The sequence below is a fragment of the Larus michahellis genome, chromosome 16, assembly GCF_964199755.1.
Source record: "Larus michahellis chromosome 16, bLarMic1.1, whole genome shotgun sequence".
NCBI lineage: Eukaryota > Metazoa > Chordata > Aves > Charadriiformes > Laridae > Larus > Larus michahellis.
The window spans coordinates 9930551-9952852 of record NC_133911.1 but is presented as its reverse complement, the minus strand read 5'-3'; the positions used below and the strand labels follow the sequence as shown (position 1 = coordinate 9952852).

The window sequence follows — 22302 nt, the reverse complement described above, 5'->3', positions numbered from 1 at the left end:
CCAGTCCATTCAGAAATTTCAAACTGCCACGAGCAAAACCAACACACGGGAGCAGCTTCTGATCTCGGACATCTACATAACCCACAATAACGACACGGACTTCGGGAGTTTCTTCCCTTACATTCCTCGGTAATGAAGATCAGAACCTGGTTCCCATGGCGAAGAATTTGTGACAGTCTTAAATTAGTAGTTCAATTTAAAAAAATCTAATTTCTTTGGCTCCTCACTATGTGGAAATAGCAATATACCATGACACCCCTACAAGATCAGTTTGCATCTTTTTTTTAAGTTTTACTTAATTTTTTTAAATTTTTTGTGCAATTTTTATTACATTTTCTGACTTCCAGCAGGAGATATGAAAATGTGAGACATATTTTTCTACTTTCGTACTATTTCTTTTTTTTTTTTTTTTCATTTTATGTTCATTCTAAGTGTTCTTTATTGGAGTGAGTGTATGGTGTTAAGCTAGATACGGTTTTTGTACTCTTATGATTATCTGCTTTGCAAAAGTAACTTAATTTTCTTAAGCAATATTAGCATTCACATTACTTGGCACCATTGGCAAAAGAAAAAAAAAAGAAGACAGGGGAAAAAAAAAGAAGGAAGGAATCAATAAATTAAAACCAACCAAACCAAACTCCTGGTAGCCAAAATCAAATGTAAACATATCCTTTTTTTTCTTTCTTTTTTTTTTTTTTAAAGTAATGTTGCTCTGCCTTTTTTTCCTAAGTCTAAATACAGTAGCTCTTTTTTGCCATTTAGTCATGCTTTAGCAAAAATGTTCTTCTAAAGAACATTTAAAATAAAGTTTCTTATAGTGAAATAAAGTTTTTGTTTCATTTTACAGACCATAGCCACTAATGCTTTGCTTTGTTCATTTCTTTTTCTTGAGTTCATGCACATATCTCTTTGTTTTAATATATACAATATGTACAAACAATACATCCACACTCTTCTCGTTCATTCAGACAAAACTATACAAATAATAATTTTATCTTGCCAAGTTATTGACCCTTTGTGAATAAAATATTTAGTAATTAATCAATATATTCCCTTTCAAATATTTTTTCTCATTTTCCATTTCTACCTTCTATATATACAGAAACTGCCCAGATTTTGATGAAGTAGCCAAAATAAGAAATTTACTGGCCAGAATGCAGCACCACTCTGATCTTTAGGTGGTATAAAATGTCCAGGCAACAAATGTATGTGACTCCGCAAAACGACAAGAGGTTTGACAAGTACTTAAGACAAAAAGCTACATGTTTTACAAATTATTTTAAGAACTTATTAAAATAATAGTACATGAAAGTAAGGCTAGAAAATAAAGTGCTGAATATGAGAGAAAGTACATGACAATTGATATGTTTGCAGGTTCTAGTAAAAATACCAAAAAAACTTTTTAAAACTTGCTTAAGCTGCTCTCTCTGTTCCTCATGCATTACCCGCTCATCTCATACACCAACTCCCTCTGTAAGTTCCCACGGGATGTATTAAAAACCTGCAGATTTAAAAAGTTGCATTAAGTGTGCTGTAGAGATTTAAATAAAACACAAAGGACAGAAGTGCGAAGGAAATGAGGATGCATGGACCCAATAAAGATGTACTGATCTAAGCCCCTCCACCGAGACTCTCAAAGCTTCAGTGTCTTGGAGATGACTGACAGGTGCAGGAACAGCATTCTTGTGTTGCTTGTGCATTCCCACCTTTTCTTAGCAATATTTTTGGTATAATATTTGTACAGTTCCACATGTTGTTTAATACAGCCCTATATGAAAAGGATAATTAATCGCTTCTTCCTTCTCGGAGAATGAAGCAACTCGCAATTTCCTCCTGGTGTCTTTTGTTTTCCCCATGATCCAACAGAAGATTGAGTTCCAAGATGTCTTGCTGAACAAATTAAAAGTTGTCCATGAAAGTGCAAATGCAATGACCAAAACATTACTGTTAAAATCCTGCAGCTGGTATTTCCAGGACTGCAGTGGGTATTTTTGTTGTTGTTGCATGTCTCTGCTAAAAACAGAAAATGAAAACAGTCTGAAAAGCAATGTCACATTGCTACGGGATGCTGCTGCGTATCTTCAAGTTCCTTGGCCTTTTTCAATTCTTTCACTCTGAAAAAACAAAGAGGAGCTATATAACACTTCTATTGCAAACCTAGTTCAAGACAGAAAGATCAAAATGATTCCTCGCGCTAACCTCCCGTGCAAAAGAGCCAGCTCCCACAGCAACGGCGGGAGGGTAATGTGCTCCTGACACCACGAACAGCTGGAAGCGCAAGAATGGGCCACTAGAAATCCAGGACAAAATACGTTTGGAAAGATACGCTTATTTCCAGCTACTGGGTTTTTTTTTCCTGATATTTGTAACTAAAGCTGGACTTTGTTCTGGTATTGGCCTATTTAATCGCTTGGGGCTTTTTTTGGACTGCTGTGCATTAACTGATTTTGCAGCCGCCTGCTGTCCCAGCTGTTGGGGCAAAGGCGCTTTTCAGTGTTGGCCTTTTCTCCTTACACCGCTGCAGGGGGACGCCTTGACGCCGTGGCCAGCACAGTAGGGATAACCAGTCAGTCACGCTTACAAGGGATGTTGATCTCACGTGAGAAAGTGTTTACATGCGAGCAGGAGAACTGGTATGGGTGTGAAGGAAGATAATTTACTTCACACCTATCCCAGCTGCTGGCGGCCGTGTTTCCTAGCACGTTGTTGGCAGCAGATTCATGTTTGCTCCCAGTCAGCAGCGGACGCTGCGTGCCACGGGAGACGAACCTACAACGTGGAAGAGTCGCTCTCCCTAGATGTGGCCTGATGGTTCAATTCTCAACTCTTTAAAACGCATGCAATACATTACCTCCTCTAGCACTTGTCAGCATAAGAACTAAATCATCACTGAAAGCTGAAATAATTAAAAATTAAATTAAAATAATGAAGAGAAGGGAATCACTTCAATCCCACCAAGTAAAGCAGAATGCTGCATCGGCGCTGGAGTAGCAGCAACCCTCTGCCCAGGCTGACCAGCTGGCTGCGTCCCAGCGGAGGCTCCCTGCAAAGGAGCCAAAACAAGTCACGGGGGCTGCCCAAGCTGCCCCCAAACCTCGAGGCGGGCGCCCGGCGGAGCCCGGCTCTGGCTCTGTCTCCTTCTGCAGGGAGCCCCTTTCCGCAGGGCCGTCCCTTTGCCACCTGCCTCCACGCGCTTCCCCAAAGGAGTACAACGCAGCCTAAACTAAGGTGGTTTAGCAAAGCATGTACTGGCCCGACACGTAGCAAAACCTTGAAAGGACAAATAACGAAGGTATGGTACACAGAATTGTGGCAGAATGGGAAGCCTGTAGCAGAATCCAACTAGGAGTGAATGAATTTAACAAAGCCTAAGTAAACATAGATAGTAAAAGATGTCAGGAGAGCTAAGCAGCACCAGCAATGCCAGTTTGAAGCTTCTGCATGTAGACTTCCACTCACACGTTCTCTTCTGGCTGTGGCACCAGCCTGCTAGCATAAGGATACGATGAAGGCTATAAACAGACCTCTATAAATACACCTCTATTTCACTATTTATTAATTTTTCTGCATGTACTATTACTCAGAATCACAGTCAAAAGGGAGCTGGCTGCTTTTAACTCTTTGTTTTAGCTGAGTCGAAGCTCTAGCACTCAAAGGCGTTCTCTTTATTTGTGAAACTGGGGGAAACAGGAGTCAATGAATAAATCACACTAACCAACATACGGGTCAGACCTTTGCTAATTACCTTAATTCCAACGAACTGTTTGAGAATATCATGTATGGAAAGACAGAGGGCTCTGCTAGTCCAAATGCACGTGCCGCTTTCAGAGCCCGAGGAGCCACATCCAAGGGGCCATGGCAACTGCTCCCAAATCCCATCTGCAGAGGGGGCCCCAGTGCCGCCCTCCCGGATGCCGAGAAATGCTCTGATCCCCGGGCTGGGAAAGGGCAAGGCAGCAAAAGCAGCACCACTGGTTCCGAATTCCTACTCGGGTAGCGCCATGCCGAGCCTAAATGCCTGCCACAACTCTACAGAGAACTTTTCTACGGGGGGATTCTGGCTCTACGCAAGTCGGTGTCTGAAAGACGCTGCTGGCAGCAGGGGACCGGAGGCTCCTGCAACGGGGGGACCTGCTGGGTCAGTCCAGACCATCGTTTCGTTATAGGAAATACAGGAGGACCGGTACAGTGAGCTGAAAACGCTCACAAGTGACAAACTGACCGTCTTCGCTATATTTAGTTTTCTTTCTATTCTTGCAGCAGAAAAGCAGCCTCTCCCTTGAAATTACTAATGTTTCTATTACTGCACCGCTCAGAAGCGGAAGGTGAGCCAAGGTATCTGCTGCGCTAGAAAAACGTGGTGTGCCTCTGCGCACTAGGAAATTTTTAAGGCTTAGATTAACTCTGTTCAAGATACCATCAATTAATACGTGATTTGCAGTGCAACTTCCAAGTGTTTTCTGTTGCACTTCAGTACTGTAACGTAAAAGTAACCTGTTATGATAGATCTCTTGCTGAGAACATGCACATTAGATAAGCTGGTGGCTCTTTCACTGAGACATGCTATACCTTAGTTTAGCACTTCGACATGCAAGGGCTACGCTAACAAAGCACTTTTGCTGGAAGAATGCAAGACATGCTTTGCTGCAAACTCCAACCTACAACATGCAATATCTGTACTGGTGCAGACCTGTTGAGTCCGTTCAACTGGAACACACATGCCGATGAAAGCTAATTACTGCAGCACTCAACATTTGCACGAGTACAGATCCTATTCAGAAATATGCAGCACTTTCCTTGGTCACGTGTGCTTTACATTAGTTTACAGATTTTCAGGCTTATAAAAACGTTGCAAGTGCAATGATAACTACTGCTTAGAAACACAAGCACATACTAGTACGGAATCTCCCTACGGTAAAGTTACATAAAGTTACAGACTGTGCGGTTTGTCAGGGGCACGTTACTGAGGGATGCTGTTTAGTACGTAACGGCTTAAGTCAAACCCTGCATTCCACAGCACTGATAAACTTAAGCTTCAAGATGATGATCATTTGAATTTATTAAGCTACCACTTTCTTTTATTAAGCTAATCTCTGCGTTCAGCATACGTAATCGTGCATGTGTTACACTAAAAATGGGAGTGCAGGAAGGTACAAGTCCTTCACGTGTGCAGTGCTCTGCCCGGCAGTGCGTGGCTGGCGATCTCTCCCCGCGCAGAAGAGCCGGCACCGAGGGGCCAGCGAAGGGCCCCCGCTGCGCTGCGGTACCTGCGGCGCCGCACAGCCAGAGCCCAACGGAGTACCTCAAACTGCGACTGGTAACCGAGCAAGTGCCGGGCCAGAATCACGCTCGGGAAGCACCGACGCGTTGCTGTGAACACGCTGCTGCTTCCCCAGACCAGGGCAAAGCATGAAGTGCCAGAACCAGCGCACGCATCGACCTAGATACCAGACCAAGGTAACCCGTTTATTTTGTCATTTAAAATAACCGTTCTTAAACAAGCCTCTGAATTGCTTTACCAAGAGAACCTAAAACTAGTTGTTTTCAACCAATAATTCTTTTTTGGATAGTCTGCACTGCAGCCTTTCCTGTGTCTTAAAAGTGCTTTTAGTCCTCATTTAACACTTCTTTTCGAGTAAGTTCCTCACTCAGTGGTACTTTGATTTGATTTTGTGACGACAATATGAAGTGTTAACACGACTGTGGGGCTGGTATTTCCTCTTCATTAATGCTCGGTGTAATAAACCCTCTAAATTCTCAAATGCAGTAAAAATACAGTTTGACCAGGGAAGACTTTTGCACAAATTAGGACCCTTGAAAATAGAAATCCACTAAGTAAGTGCTGCCAGGAGAGCTTTTAAGTGAACAATATGGCATTGCTTTCATACTAGAAGGCAATCTTCTTTGGTTCATGTTTTTCACTCTTCAGTTCAGCAGGGACGAGGGCCCAGGCGAAGCATTTGCAGTTACAAGTATTTAATAAACTGCTCCAAGGGAAAGAACACGACTGGCACTTGTAGAATGGTACACAGAAAGGATGTTCTTAGAGGGGATGTTTCAGTCCAGTCTGGCAGACTTACAGTGAGACTTTTTTTAAAAAACAAACAAACAAAAAACCAAGAAACAAAGCAAAAAAACCCCAAATCCAAAACAAAACAGAAAAAATGAGAGCGCTGAGAGCAAGTAATACCAGCAGTCCGTGCGCTGGTGGACGGTGCGCAAACCTCTCCAGGGCTGCGGGCACCGCTCGGGAGGTGGGAACAGCCCAAGCGACGCAGGGCGCGAGGCAGTGCCCACCAGGGAGGGGAAGAGGCTCCGGCTGCTGCAGGGCTCCGAAGGAGAAGCACCATCCTACTTCAGCAGCGGCTGAAACCACGCGCAGAACTGCAAGGACTGTAAATTTGGTTTTGCACTGATGAAGCCTTCACAAAACCCTCCTCAGATAACATTTCCTCTAGACAGTCAGCGCCTCTACGGCACAAAGTCATTCCCTCAGCAACTGCTGAAGAGCAGATGGACGGAAAAAGCACGTGCAATAGAGATGACCACTGATAAGGTGTCTGAATCACAGCTGTGGTGCTGATGCACAGAGAGGGAAAAGAAGATGATTTCAACTATGAGCTTTGAACCCTGATGCTCGGGAGCTACGTCCCAGTTCCCAGATGGCTCCAGCCAGACAAAGCTTCTGCCCTTTGAACCATGTTCCTTGCTTGGACACCACACAGGAGGTTGCATCGTTACGTGCTGAAGCGATGTAGAAAGCAACAGCCCCCGAAGCGAGCAGCAGCTCCTCTCCCTCGCGCCCTCCCCGGTCTCGATGGGGGTGTCAGCAAATGAATCAGGCCTACCCAGAGAAAGTTACAGCAAACGATGGCTTCATGGGTAAAGCGTAACACAAAGCTGCTTCATCAAATTTACTCCATAATGCCCAGCCAGGGAAATGTTTAATGAATCTGAATGCTGGAGATCAGTGTAAAGGACAGGGTGTGGGAGCCAGAGAAGGCTGTCTGGCGAGTTACCTGTGGCTCTGAGAGCTGAAATGGCCTGTGGGACATTTAAGAAAAGGGAGCTCTTGCCTTTTTCCAGATATCTCATTTGGGCAGCAAAACAAAAAAGACAGAAAGGCCCAATAAGAATGACACCCCAGAGCACGCAGTCTGCGATTTAACACACACATTTGAGCTCCAAATACATTCAGCCCCTGCAAGAGGTAAACGAAAAAAGAAATTACTTTGAAAACTTTTGTTGCAGGTACAGCGACGCATATCCCAATATGACATTTTCTCCCATTGTCCTGAACTTAAAACAAACAGGTCTTTTCAACCCCTTAAAATTTTCCCCCATTCTCAGTCTTACTAAGAGACGTAAGAAACTGGGTACTTAAATGCAATGGCTGCTGCATAGCACTTCTTAAAAACACGCAAAAGATACAACTCCGAGGTGCACAGTAGTAGCAAAGGGTTTGTTGTTGAAACGCCAAGAGGGAAGGGTATGCAGAGAACAGCAAAATGTAGTAGATGTTGTTTATTCAGGTATGAAATAAAGTTGTACTTACCCGAGGAACTGAGTGCAGGTGCTACATGCGCACTCCCCAAACCGGAGAGCAGTTAATCAACTGCTTAATCACTTAATCAAACCGCGAGAAACAGGTGGGAGTAAAGGGGATCTATTTTTAAATGAAAGATGCCGTACCTGAAAACATTCTTTATTGGTCATGATCATAGACAACAAGTGCGCTCGTTCTGCCCCAGGGAGGACAGAAGTTTCGCCGTAGCCTAACGATGCGAAATGACTCGCTCTGTGTGATCCGCTCCCAGCGCCAGCCCAGAGCACGGCACAGAGGGCCACAGTTCAAGCGGCCGCCCGTTTTTGTTCACGTCCCGCACGGGGACTTTGAGCAAAGCTCTCCTCAGGAGGCTACAGCGGGTGGTTTAACCGACGGGCAGGGACTGGGATTAGCTGAAATCTGTCCACTAGAGCGGGTTCCCCCGAGATGAAAACTATTACTTAAAGGCAATAGTAACTGGATATTTTTTTTCTAGAAAGCATTTTAATCTCTACCACAGAAAGATAGCAAGTTTTGTCTCACATAACCTGGTCAATAAAATCTCCCACCTCTCTCTTTACTGATCCTGGTGTAATGTAACGCAAGTAAATCCAGAAAAATTAATGAAATCAGTTTGAAAAGAGGTTTTCAAACTGAAAGATGGAGGCAAATGCTGTGACCATTTATCTGCACACGCAGACTATATAAGCCCGGTGTCAGCGTACAGAACACATCCGCTGGCATGCATTCCTTCAGCGCAGATGGATCTCTCAGCTTGCGCACATCAGAAGGCCCAGAAATATTTTATTATGTGCACACACACCAGCAGCGTATGCATGTAGGTTGCTATCAGAATGCAAAGCAGCAAAGAATCATTTGCTGTAACAGACTTATTTTGGCAGAACAGCAGCCAATACATTTTGTGACAGTTCATAGACTTCTTCCAGATAAGCAGAGAACTCGTCGATTTCCCGATCAATCCAATACCACTCACCATTCACGGCAAAACCTGCAAACGCTACTAAACTTCCAGAACCTGCTTCCTGCTAATTTCTCATCGGCTGTCACACACACAAAGCCTTAAAGCACATCGCCTATTTCTCCTCCCGCGCTGCCGACCAGCCGCCAGCTGCCCCTGCAGCACCCTTGGGCTGGGCGCCGCGGCCGGGACCCTGCGCTCGCTCCTCCTCGCAGCCCTCTGCTCCCGTGCTGAGCGGGCAACGCGGGTCAGCTCCGGTGTACCCTGAGACCGCGTGTGCTCTCCCAGCAGGAGTCCTAGCCTTGAACAGAGAGGCACAACAGCACAACTGCTTTATTCTTCTACGTTTGAGTCGTACGTTTCCCATTCTTTTCAGTTTTGAATCCAACTAGCCCACTTTGATATGCACATTTTAAGTTTAAATTATTTTTCCTATTCATAGAACAGGGTCTTAAAACATCCCTCCTGTCTGGCACGCACAGGTTGCGGAGTGCTGCGTCCAGCCCGCACCATCCCCAGGGCCGCAGGGGGCACTGAGCCCACGGACACGGGGTGGACGGAGGAGCCTGAGAGCAGAGTGCAGCAGGAGCCCAAACAGTTAAGCAGGAATTCTCTGGAGGGAAGGAAGACTAAGAAGATAGCACCAAACCCCACAAAAATAGGAGCAGCTGGGGTCAGGAATGCATTTTGAGCATACCAGCATCTAACTGCGGACACGCACGCTGGTCCCTTTTCTTACACACCGTGGGATGCGGTCCATGGCTGGCCAGACACAAGCAGGGAAGACTGGGAGACCCCCAGTCACCCCCAGGCAGTGTCAGAGAACAGTCTCACCAGGGAGCCTCAGGCTGCGGAATGAGTCTGAGGGAGCACAGGCAGAAAAACAGTTGCTCTGACTCTTCTCTTCCTCCAACTCCTGTCTTGCACCAGTTTCTTCCAATTCGGCTGCTTTTCAAAGGGCTTCACGCCCTTGAAGGACTGCGGCCTTCAGCTTTTGCCCAGAGAAGAGACAGAGCGGGTGCATCCCACCCTGGCGGCACGGCCGTTCCGTGCCCTGGCCTGAAGCGTGTTGGTGGCTACTGGCTCCGCGGGCACACGGGGACGGGGGTCCTGCCCCAAAGGCACATGCTGCATCGTGGGGCTGGGGCTGCAGCCCCGTGCTCAGGCCCATCCCGCGGCAGGAGGAGGACGTTGGGGAGGGAAGGTTGGCTGCCAAGCCCCCCCAGCCCCAGCAGCGCACTGCTCCACCGGCGGATAAATGAAGCGCCATTTGTCTGCTGCGCACGTCACCGTCCCGTGGATACGGTAACTCACCCCAAGATTAAGGATGGTTAAATGTGTTAATGTTTTTTTGTGTAAAAGTAGACACTTACTTGTTACCTTGCAATAGAGGAAGGACAATTTATCTAATCAGAATGTCAGGTTTTTATAGAAGTTACTTTTTGTGAATTTTACTTTTCAAAAACAAACTATGGTTTTTTTTCAAGAGGCTTTTGAAACCAGACACCCAACTGTAGACCAAAAATTACCAGCCCTGGTTATACACAAAGCATCAGATTAGCAAAAACAAGTCACCCGGTCAGTCCACCATTATGAGAACAGATGTTGGTTTTACACAGTTCCTGAATTATTAGTTGTAAAGCACACTGCCATACATGCTAAGACCTGGAGCTACAGGTTTCCAGACAATAGTGTCACAGCGTTGGTGTCTGCCATCAGCAGCAGCGTTTCTCTTCCTCTGCCAGGGCAAGATCCATAAAGTAGCACTTAAAACAGTTAAGGCACATCTGGGCTTTTGTCCCCGTTTCATACAATTCTTACCTCATTTGTCATTAGTAAATAACTCAACTTGTTACTTGTAAAAAATTCAGCATATGTAGCAAAAAATGGCAGCACAAGAGTTATAGTTGGGAAATAAATGTCATTAGCTATTTTGTCAGGCTGAAGAGTTAAACAAATAATGATGCCTCCAGCAGGCTTAAGCCCCAATTCGTACTCTCACTCCTAAGTCATAAAAATCATCTCTGCAATTCGAAGTCAGTAAAACTCCATGATCAACAATTCAGTTTATCTTCTGAATGTTATGTGGAAGCAGGAGTCCAGGTCATGCCCTCTCTGCCTCTCCTCCCTTGTTGAAATAGTAGTAATAAGCACACAAACAGTGTTATTTCCAACTGCAGTTTTTGACAGAGAAAAACCTGCTGTTCTACCACCTCTCAAATGCAAAATGGTACTGAGTACTCCTGCTGACGGCTCAGGCACACGTCTCATCCCTGCTCCTACAGGGACTGTGACCTGCCGTGGGAACGCTCCGGCGTGTTCCCATCCTGCCGGGTACCAAACCAGCCGCTGACGTGACCGAGCACAAGGCAAGTGGACTCTCTTCACGCTGAGAATGAGAGTCCCGACAGAAGCTCACTTGGCACTTACTATAACGCAGTTATAGCGTCTTCATCTTCATTTCAGGCTTTTTGTTTTCCTTCCCACTACGTAGATTAACAGCTGGGAGAAGCAGTTGTCAAAAAACTGGCCCTAGTAAGGTAACCAGACACGTAACTTACCAAAGACCAACTTCTAGAAGATAAGCATTGGTGCTTAACCACCTCAGGGAGTAACAAGCAGCGTGAAGAGCCCTTCTGCTTCTCTCTGGCTCAGGCGGACACAACCAACCATCCAGAGCAGGCTGCGTCTGTGCCGCAGCTGCCTACGATCTAGCCTGAACGCTGTCGCAGTCCCATGACAAAGGACGTCATTACTCATTGACTCTGTGTGTGTAAACCCCGTCAAGTTCCAAAATCTACTAACAGCCATTTTGGATACTGAAAAAATGTCCCACCGACAACGCCGCCTAAGCATGCCCATGATGAATATACACGTCCTTTTTCACACATTCATGCATCGGTAACATCTACTGCGGAGCTCTGTCCTGTTATAAAAGCAGCAGTGTTAGTCATTGCAGTAGGGTTAGTTTATACAGGATTCTGTTTTACATAATTAATGAAGGTGAAACTTACTGGCATATCTCGGCTGCAGCCCCATGCAAGCAAGCAGAAAGCAAAAATATTTAAAATGGAAGAGAGGAACTGGCTAGCAGGCAGCTACACTCACCCTTTTGTACAGCCTATGGTCCACCAGTGGGCTTCAGATTGCAAAACAATACCAAAGAGCTATTAGCACACACATGGCAAAAACCATACCTTACCAAGAGCTTCGCTTCAGGGAGGAGGAGACAACACTTCTGTTTGCCTGGAGAGAAAGAACCCTTCCCCGGCTCCTGCCTACCAGACTCCTCCTCTTCACCAGGGAGGAGCAGTCCTGTGTTTAGGTGTTTTAGGGCAGGAAGTAACAAGCAAGTAAAAGAAACCCAATATTGTCATCCCTGCGGCATTTCTAGCTGCATCCTGCCTTCCCTCGCAGCGACTGTCTGTTCTCTATCTCATTCCAAACACTACTCCATAAAAAACACTGCAGATCATGTTCACAGCCTAGCGATGGTGTAGATACCTCTCAGAAGAGTAAAATTTTCCTAGGAATCAGAGGAAGAATAGGAAATGGGAGGTTACCTCCCCAGTAAAAGCTGACTGTACGGACCATCTATGGCTTCAGCTCAGCAATCCCAAACTCACTTCGGAGCTCTCGGATTTCCTTGCAGCTCTAGATGTGTCATGTCTGGGGATCGCTAAGTAGGGGGAGTCTTTCCAAAACCGTTGAATACGCAAACCCTTGATTCTGCCTCATGCAGGACAGCATGCCGGGAGACAGCTCAACTCACAGTAGGTGTCATGGCAAGGTTTAGGTTGAAAGTTAGTCGAGTGCCAGCCGACAGGTCCGGGCACCATGGGAAGAGAGGCAAAGCTCTGCTGGGAGGCCAGGAAGTTTCTGTTTCTCATTCTCAACAAACAACACTTCTGTGACAAGTCACGTTGATACCATGTTATGGCTGATGCATGTTTTTCACCACATTTTTGAGAATATGACAATAGATGGATAAATACATATTTTTTTCCGAAGTCAAAAGGAAACGATACATGTCTGACCATCAGAATGACTGCTGCTGATGAATGACCACTTTTGTCTCCATGACACCTAATAATATTCAGCTACCAGAGCTCCAATATCTTCTCTAAGAATACATTCGGCCAAAACTTACATTTCTTTTCTGATTTCCATCAATGCCTATGCATCCATTGCTGAGAGAACTCCAACCACAGAACCTCTCTCCTTAACTCTCTCAAAACGTCTGAAACACTGACTGATCAGGCAACAAGTGTAAGTTCAGGAGATCAGAAAACAGGAGACCAACACGCCTACGCACCCTGGATCCTCAGGCTGATAGGAATCATCTTTGCACTACCGAGACTTTGCGCCAAAAAGCTAATAAGCAAAATAGGACAAGACGACGACTTAAGCTGTTCCGAATGCTAGCAGAGAAAGAGTTCCCACGATTGGCTTAAAGTAAACTTCGATGAATTTAAAACAGGAAAAAAACCAACCAACCGGATGGTTGCCAGGGGAAAGCCTAAGTAAATCTTGCGTAAAGGCTACAGAATAAGCTCTTATTAAGAGTCATTTATTGGCCCAGCAACAGAATCTGCTTGTGGACAAAACCCAAGGTTAAACAGTTTCATATTTTAAGGTTGAATTTCTGAACTTCAGGAACTTACTGCTTTTTCACTTAGCTCACTATCCTCATAACAGACTGCAAGTGGCTTTTACAGCCTCCTTCCCCGCCTCTCTCAGCTGACAGAAACCTGCTACAAGATCCCGCTTCTGTGATGTTCCTGTGCACACTCTCTTTTCTCTCACCCCCTCAGATTTTCCAAAAATATCTGTCATTTCTGTCCCTTGTACTGACAAGGCACTGTGGTTTAACAAGTGGCGCCATAGTGCCATTTTTACGCTACAGAGCACTAAATAACGCTAGATGTTAGTTGTTATGGCTTGCCCCTACATATTCAGGGGTTTGGATGGCTGAAATATTTTTTTATGGAGCCTGGGGCTTTCTTGGTTTCTTGCTTGTAGCAGCAGTGTGCTAATTTTGAGCATTTCAAGGAGTCCGTTATGGGATCCCAGCAAGCAGTACTCCTGAAACAGCGCACGGGGCTGTTAACCCGAGTACCAGTCACACCATCACCAGCTGCATCCTGCGCGAGCGTTACACAGGACGCACAGCAGAGCCTTATACAGAGATGGTTTCAAACTTACTTAACATCCTAAGTTTTATTACTCTATCCTCAGGAAGGTAAGCAAGAAAAGTCAAACAGCGAGGAATAAATGTAATCATTAAGACACAGAAAATTCAGAAGGCTTGAAGAAGAGCAGACGAGAAGGAAGTAATTGCCTCACCTTCCACCTGGATGGATCCCCCCCTCTGCTGCTTCTGTTTATTTCCTGTTATGAGTCCCCAAGACCTAAACCCATCTCCCAGAGAGGCGGCAGCAGCGACTGCGCCGATGGAGAGAGAGATCACCTACAGGGAAGGGACCTGCCTGCAAACTTCAGCGATGCAAACGAGCAGGGTCTCGCTCTACGACGGAAACAGCCGATGCTGAGAAAAAGGCAGGCCATGAGCTGAAGGCAAGAAAGACTGCTGGAATCATGGAAACCTTAAGCCCTGGAGAATCCAGGTTACTCAACAGCTGGAGACTTAACTGAGTGTGGCTGAAGTGCATGGCACATCCTGGACGTTGGTGGCAAACCCAGCGATACAGCTAGCCGTGAGGTATTCTCTGGGCTTGTGTGCGAGTCGGCTGCAAGAGCCTCGGGCAGGCTGACCCCAAGCCTCCACGGATGGAAACAGGCAAGTGGCTTCCCCAGGGACTGCCTGGATCTCAAGCAGATCTGAGAGGATACAGAAGTTCCAAGCCTCCACCTGCTTCAGCAGGACACGATGCCCAACAGACACACCAAAACAAACGCTGGGTCTCTTCCATACGCCCTACTGAGAGCAAGAAGCCACTTGTGCTTCTTCATGAACAACTGTGGCTGTTTCAAGTGCATTTGGAATTGGCCTGGGTGCTATAAAGCCCTCCTTCTTGCCCACGCATGTTACTTCCCACTGAACCTGCAGGTAAGATGTCCTTCCACAACGCGAGCCATGCCGACCTCCTGCAAACTGCAGCTCTGAAATCCTACAAAAAGGACCGAGTGTTTCTAAAATCAAGTTTATTACTTGCCCCTCTGCCTCTCAGAGCTCTCCTTGTTCAAAGATCACTGGACTGAACTAGACGTGCTTCAAAATGCGTCAGGTCTGACCAGCTCCTGAGTGAATGAAATGCATGTGTGGTGAGAATGGAAGGAGCAGAGTCAGGAACATCTGAATTCACTTCTGTCTAGGCAAAGTTCCAGTTTGCAACCTGATCATACATACGGGATCCTTCCATTGAAAAATCAAAACAAACGCCCTGCGTGTAGCAGAGCACTGGCATGGCAGCGCCAGCTGCCACGTGAGCGCTTTGGCAAACCTGCGCAGGGTCCCACACCGGCAGAGATGATTCATCTTCATGTCTGTGCCTGTACTCCCAGCTCACTGAGGTATGTGTGGAGTGGCTGATGTGAACTAACTTGTCTGCTGCTCTGCTGGCACATTCCACCTATCCACATTAAAAAGAACCCGTATTTCATGAAAGTTTACCAAATGATCCTGTGACCAAACTCAAGGCATTTCCAGCAGACACCAGATGTTGTCACATTTTGCACTTTCCCACATACCATGAATACTTTGTGCAGCACTTACAAGCTGTAGCTATGATTCAGCTTTTTTTTTAGACTTCAAGTCCAACTTTGAAATTCATGTGGCCTTGCTTTGCTCAAAGTTTCCTCATTTTGTGTCTGCCCAACACAACCTGGGCTGCTTTACCATACCAGCAATGGAGCTGAACATGATTCTCTTTCAGTAACAGTCCTAAGTCAAAGATTTCATTTCTGTCAGTACATCTTGCAAGCAGCTGGGCTTCGTTATTTGATTAAAAGATCTGTAGTGAGCTGATTCTATTATCTTTTACATTGCACTTATTGCTGACACACTTGAGTATCGTTGCATTGCTCTAACGAAGGGCAGATACCAAAAGAGAGTGTCCTACCTGTGGCGGCAGCGTCGTAAAAACCGCATAATCTTGCGAGCAGCTTGATCCTGCTTCTTGGTAAGCAGACTGCTTCTAAACACACACACACAAAAAAATCCAACACTGAGGCGTAAGCAAACCTGGGGAGACGAATACTAAATGCAAGAATAATTATCCTATGAACCACTGTCCTTTTCCCACTGGCTTTTGTCTGTAAATTACAACACAGCCCTGATGAGCGTAAGAACAATATATAAAGATCCTGGTAGTGTCTAAGATCCAAACAGCTCACCTGAGTTTCTGTTGTACAATGGTGGCTGCCCGACGGTTTTGCCTCCTCTTCCCACATTCTTTGTAGCTGCGATAGTACTGCTGGATCAGCATCGCAGCTCGTCGGCTTTGCTGGAATTTTTTCTGCTCATAATAACTTCGGAATTTGCTCTGGATAAGAATGGCAGCTTGCGTCATCTTTTTATAAAGTGCATACTACAAGAGAAACAAAGAGAAGCTGAGGCATTCCAATAAAACCAGCAAGAAGCAGGTTCCTACAGCGAAAGACTCGTGTACCACTAAGACATGAGGAGAAGCGAATGAATATCTACTCGCTGACTGGGAAAAGGGCGACAGCAAACGGGAACAACGGTGAGATGAGGTGCAGAACCTGGTCTGCATCAGGAAGCAATTACCCGTTTTGCTGCCCCTGGAATAGTTTGACGGGACTGGTTTCATTTAATACCTCGCTAGGAGAGGCTCTACATGTACCTGTCAATGACCCCATCCAGCTTCCTATACTTAGGAACAACTCTGGAAAAACTGGAGCTGATCCCGGGTCACGTTCACACTGCAGTGGCTCTGCGTTCCAGATAAAGCAGCTGACTACGCTGACAGGAACTGTTTGTTTCCCTCACATACAGGAATCTCATTACAAAGTACAGGATGCTCATTTCTATGCAGTCGTCGTTTGTGAAGACTCATAACGGCAGCAACACGCACACAAATAAGTGACTATAAGGATAAAGCAGTGTGAATGTCGACTCCAAAATTCTAACAAATTAACTAAAACCAAATACATATTTTTAAATGAAGACACAAAAAAAGTCTTTTAAACACATGACTTTAAGAATCGAATTTGCTGTTCGCACGTGTATCCACTTTCCTAGGACAATTAGCTTTTGAACAGCTAATTTCTTGTTTCTATGCCATAGCACAACACTGCAAAAGTTTTGATTGTTCATATATCCATTTAAATCCAAGCATTTGAAATGGAACAGCATATGATTATAACTTAACAAAAACCCAAAACTAAAGCCAAACAAAACCCAAGCCCCGCAACAATTAATTAAGCAAGTCTAATACTGAGCCTAAGTCATAGGCAAAACTACAACCTCCTTCGAAGTCTGTAACAAGCATCCACTGGACTGGCAAATTTGCATAAGCAGTCACACATCCAGAATTCCCTCTAGCACTATATTATTTCTAGCCCCATGATTCCAAACAAAGCAGGCACAAACTCTTAAAAAGAAACTCTTCTTTATTCTACATCCTCTTCCTTTTAAAGCACGCAAGTAGATGGCCACTTAACAGAAACTATATGCATTCCTGCACATTTTCAAAAGTCCTTTTTAAGATACAGATGTAGAATAATGTACAGCAGTTACGCTCATACCTCTGAGCTAGCACCACGACAGAGGTTTTCAGTGCTTACTGATTTTATTTTGAAAGTTTTAACACTTTCAAGATGTATGTGTCTGTTGTTCCCGGATATTTTATCAGCTATGACTGCTGCTCGCTTTATCAGGCAGATGAGACAGAAATGGCAGCCACTGCCCTGCACAGGGTAATGTCCTAACACATCTCAATGGAGTCTTCCTGTCTATCAGGGAAAAAAAACCCCAAACAACCAAACCCCCCCGACATCACCCCAAGGCAAAAAACCCTCCAATATCATCACAGACCACCATTTACCAAATTTCACTTTTTGGAATTGAAGCAGTCATTAGGTGCAGTTATATTTTGCCATTACTCATTTCCATTGGTTTTTTTGTTTGTTTGTTTGTTTTCTTTTTAACATTTTTAATTAAATGGATCAGATTGTGGTTTTACATTAGCTATTTTAAATAAGTCCGCTCATGGGCTTGTCATGGTTTTCCTTCCAATTTTTAGCCCAGACGGGACTTCTGTGGCTGAGTTACAAACCCCTGAATAGAAGGGTTCACAGACATGAGCTCTGGCTGCTCATGTCTAGTCATAAGCCCGTGCTGCTCTCAGCAATACAGTACCATAAGAGAGGAATAAGGCACACGAACGAGAAAACAGCAGTCACTGCACAGACTAGACCACAAGGTGTTTGCATTCAGCCCTAAGATCCACAGCTGATGAGCTGCTCCCTCTCCTCTCTTTTTCCCTCCAGCTGGGAGAGGACAAACAGAGATGTCACCCAGCCTCTGAAGCGGTGACGCCCCAGCGGCGCTGGAGGGCTCAGCTCACCTGCACTGCCAGAACAGCGCTTCGACTAACGCAAAACCGCGGAGCGGGAGGAGCTGTGGACAGAAAACTACCCTGAGGACACGTTCCCTCCTGGAAGAGCGCTCCTTGCCTCCTGGGTACCTGCCTCTCTCTGAGAGAAACTCAACGGATTCTCGTATCTGATGACAGCAAGATGTCCTTTACAGCAGAAAATCATCGGCCATGAGCAACCTACGGCTAGCATCAACAGGCGTGCCTCCAGTATGAGCAGCAATGTACCTAAGATGGTGGTCTCAGGAATTCAGGGCACAGGTATTTCAAAGTCAAATCTTCAAAACACTCTGGCGGGCAGGCAGAATGCAGAGGATACTGGCTGCTCGGGTGGAATAAACGCTCTCCTGTGCTCCCTGAATGCCAAGGCAAAGATCACGGAGTGATGGCTGATCAGCAGCAAAGGAAAGGCTTGTCCTCCAAAAAATGGCTTCAAAACCTTCCCCGCACCTCAGCCCATCACTGCTCATATCAGTACCTGTAGAAGCAGGAGACTTTTTTTTTCTTTTTTAGTTTTTTAGTTGTAATACTATGTTGATACGCTGTGGCACAGCAGCCCCTACCTACATCCCGTAAGGTTTGGTTTGTCAGTGATTTCTCAACCACAGGCATTTATTAGCGGATACTGTTACAGCATTTCTCTAAATGCCAGGTTCTCCTGGTTTATATGGAATGTGAAAGTTAGTGACCCACGGGGAATTGTTTCCAAAATAGTGTTTGTATTTGTATTACCTTCAAGGCTATCCAAGTAAGCTTAGGGAGAAACAGAAAAATACATAGTTAATGTTAGTTCTGCAAATAAAGAATGAAAAAATAATAAAAAAACCCAAACGATCTTCTTTCAAAAAAGAAGTGATTCCAGGATCCAAGACAAAGCAGTTTGTCTAGCAGTTTTTGAACTGAACTGAGCTTCCCTGTTACAGGAAGCATCACTCCAGAATGACAGCCATGTGACAGGCTGAATGTGAATCATGATGCAGTCACCTAACGCTAGAAAAGCTTCCCGAATAAATGTTTTCGAAGGTTGTAAAATAGCTGAGGCACCTTGCCTTTCACTTTATGTAACATGCCGCCAGGCATCAGACAGCTGGAGTCTAGCAGGGTATAGCGAAAAGAGGGACGTGGGCTCTAGCCCCCACAAAAAACCCCCCAAAACCAACAAAAAAAAAAAAACCAAAAAGGAAAAAGAAAAAGTATCTTCTTTTCCTGGGGTTGAGAACTCAGCCTAAAAGCATGTCTCCAACTAGAGTCTGGAGAACAGTCTCAGTCCTGGAACAACTTGCATCAAGCTAAAACACGTGACTTCACATAGTTTAAAAGTTTAGTATGTGCAAAATAAAACAACCTATTTTTTGTCTTCGCCTTTATCAAAGGCAAAACCAACTTCAATTTCACAATGAAATTTGGCAAGCAACTAGTCAGAGAATAGTCTCACCAGGCTATAGCATGCATAAAGGCCAATATGGAATCCGTGATTGCCCTCTATCTTGTAACAAAAATGCAGGTATCACAAACAGAACCCTTTCAAGGATTCCCTCCAAAATTAAGATTCAGGACAAGAATTTTCTTCCCTTTTCAATTTTGCCTGAGCAGGGTATTTAATTACTGCACGCTGAAAAGCATACAACAGGAAAAGTGGGAAAATTCCCATTACAAAGGGCTGTTGTTCACAGCACTTAACGTGTGTTCCATAAAATTTCACTTCCTTGATTACCTGTTTGTATTTTCGGTAGCAGCGCTGAATAACAGCGGCAGCCACCTCTTGCTGTTCCCGGAGAGGACGACCCTGTGGTGGAGAAGGAAAGAAGCAATAAGTAGTCAGAGTGCACCAAAACAGGACAGATGACGTGAAGCGACTCACAGCAGCCTGAAGGACACCTACTTCTAAATTTCTCCCACCAGTGCCACCTGGCCCGATTCCGGTCTAGGCATTTCCTGGTCTTACCTCTACTGCCAGATCACAAAGGGGACAAACCCTCTTTACACCAAGCAGGCAACTAACCAGAGCCTCTGGGGTATATTTTGAGGATACTCTGCGAGTGCTGTTCTGGCACAGAAGGCATGCTCTGGCACGGCACGCTCTCTCCAGTACAGCAGGTGCTGGGTAAACACCAACAAGCAAATGCCTGGAGCATCGAAAAGGTTATGACAGAAACTGTACTTTTGTCCCAGGAGTGGGTACTACCCACAGTTTGTTTTGTAACAAATCATACTCTCTTCACACCTAACAAGGAAGACACTGGACGTTTAGGCCACCTACCTTATATTTCCTGAACACTGTCTGGACGAGTTTGGCAGCTTCATAGAGTTCTCTCTGCTCATGATCAGACAGAGTTAACTGTGCAAACTCATTTTCTACCTTCTCGCTGGTGGATGCACTCAGAAATTCAGACCAGTCTGCTGCCGAGGGAAGGCTGGGTTTCTCAAAAGCTATTTCACTGATTGGTGAGCCTGCAGGGCTCAAGCTGGTGTTCGAAGAAGGGGTCAGGGGTTCGCTATACAGACTTCTGAAATACCAATCACAGGAGGAATTATTGGCTCACAAAGCACCTGGGCTGGCATCACAGGTAACGACAACATTTCTGAGTTCAAGATCATGCTCCCCTCCGGCTCTCCAAGCAACATCCCACATTCCTGAGCCTGCCCGTACCGCATGGCCCAGACTAGGCACTGGAAGAGAAGCCACAAGTCAGACCCTGTGGCCACATTCCCCTCCTGCCTCCTTCTGCATGCACTCCCATTCTTCCATGAATTTGCAGCTGTGCCGGCAACGATACGTTTGACCAGGAGAGTGTGGCTGGGCTTGGAACACCAGCATTGAGTCCCACTGAGAAACAGCATCTGCAGGCCAAACAATCAGCACATGCTGCCCAGCATTCGGACCACTCAAAACCCCAGAGCGACCTCCCAGCCCTCACTGACCGTATCTGTGCAGCACTGGGCAGATGATCGACATCAGCAAGGTAACTGGCCAGCCAGCTCATTGTGGTGCTCATGGCAGCACTCTCCGTTCTCTCCACCAGCGGCGACTCCATTGGCACAAAATTCTCCCGCTTGATCCTGTCAGGCGTAGCTTCAATAATGTGCTCCGCAAGTGTCATCATGTTCACCTGGGAAGGGGAAGAGGAGAGCAAACTTTCGACGCCTGGTAGCAGGAGCCTTACGCTTGCATGCTCCAGCCCAGCTTCACACAGATTGCCCCATTTTCCCCAAACTTGTGGTAGCCGGAGTCTGCTGTTTGTCTCAGCATTAGAGAGAAATTCATTAACCAAAGCTCATTTGCTTTTCTGTCTCTTCTGACAAAGCACTGCAGTATTTCATATTCCCCAGGCCTCCTTTTCATTGAGTGTTTGAGGAGCCTAAGAGATCTGGTGAAAGCTTTATGTCACCAGACCTTTGCTGTACACCACTGACAGCTGTCACTACTATTTTGTTTCCGAAGTAGAGCATGACAGGACAAAAAAGGCACATCAAGAGAAGTTAAAACCCTCGGGACCACAGCTTCATCAGCAATACTTCTGAACCATATCCCCCTGCCCGCCAAGGTTCACAGAATTTTTAATACCAAGAACAGAAAACAGTTCTTATTTTGCAAAGATCTGCTTCATCTGTGTTACACCAGCAAGACGAGAATATTTGGAGATGCCAGGGCAGCGTGTACAGGCTGTGCTCCTGTTAGGCTTTTCACGGAGAAGACCAAACACAGCATCTTTTCCCCAGTGACTACTTCTCATCTGTCTGTCCTGCTTCCATTGTGCTTTTATTTCCTCTATTCCATACCTGGTGGGATTTTTCCTTCCCCAAACCCACTGTCTCTCCCCTTCTCCACTGTTATCTCCCTGCCCTTTAAAGTGCAGCAGTTTGGTCTGCAACCACAGCACTGCCTCCCTCAGGTCACCTTGTCTTTGTAGGGACTGCTTCCCTGTTCCCAAAGAGCTATGGGGCCACCTTAGTCTCATTTACTGATGTGACCAGAACACTCTGCTTTTTCCTTTTTCCTTGCGAAATTGCAAACAATTTTGTGCATTCTGTACACTGTTGCAGCACACGCCAGTGCATTACCCCAAATGCTAACAGTCAGCCTTTGCACGCTGGTTGAAAGGATACCCTTTGAAAACAGAAGACAGCATACATTGACTGTGTGACCACCTCTCGGAGTCTCTAAAGGCCTCCACAGAAATGTCTCAGTTAGGGTC

At 45.7% G+C, this 22302-nt stretch overlaps 1 protein-coding gene across 7 annotated transcripts in view; it reads right to left on the bottom strand.

Moving 5' to 3' along the window:
- Positions 1-418: 418 nt before the first annotated feature.
- Positions 419-22302, bottom strand: part of CAMTA1 (calmodulin binding transcription activator 1) — a 296378-nt gene continuing 274494 nt past the window's right edge. For 4 of the 7 annotated variants that reach the window (XM_074560717.1, XM_074560721.1, XM_074560723.1 and 1 more), the window contains 7 exons: positions 21029-21216; positions 20367-20613; positions 19821-19892; positions 18839-18859; positions 15882-16075; positions 15608-15682; positions 419-2114 (listed from right to left, as the gene is read on the bottom strand). In XM_074560717.1, coding sequence (XP_074416818.1) covers positions 2051-2114; positions 15608-15682; positions 15882-16075; positions 18839-18859; positions 19821-19892; positions 20367-20613; positions 21029-21216 — 861 coding nt within the window. In that variant the 3' untranslated portion in view covers positions 419-2050. Of the gene's footprint in view, positions 2115-11633; positions 11665-15607; positions 15683-15881; positions 16076-18838; positions 18860-19820; positions 19893-20366; positions 20614-21028; positions 21217-22302 lie in introns of all 7 variants that reach the window. The other 3 variants (XM_074560718.1, XM_074560720.1, XM_074560719.1) reach the window with 3 other exon arrangements.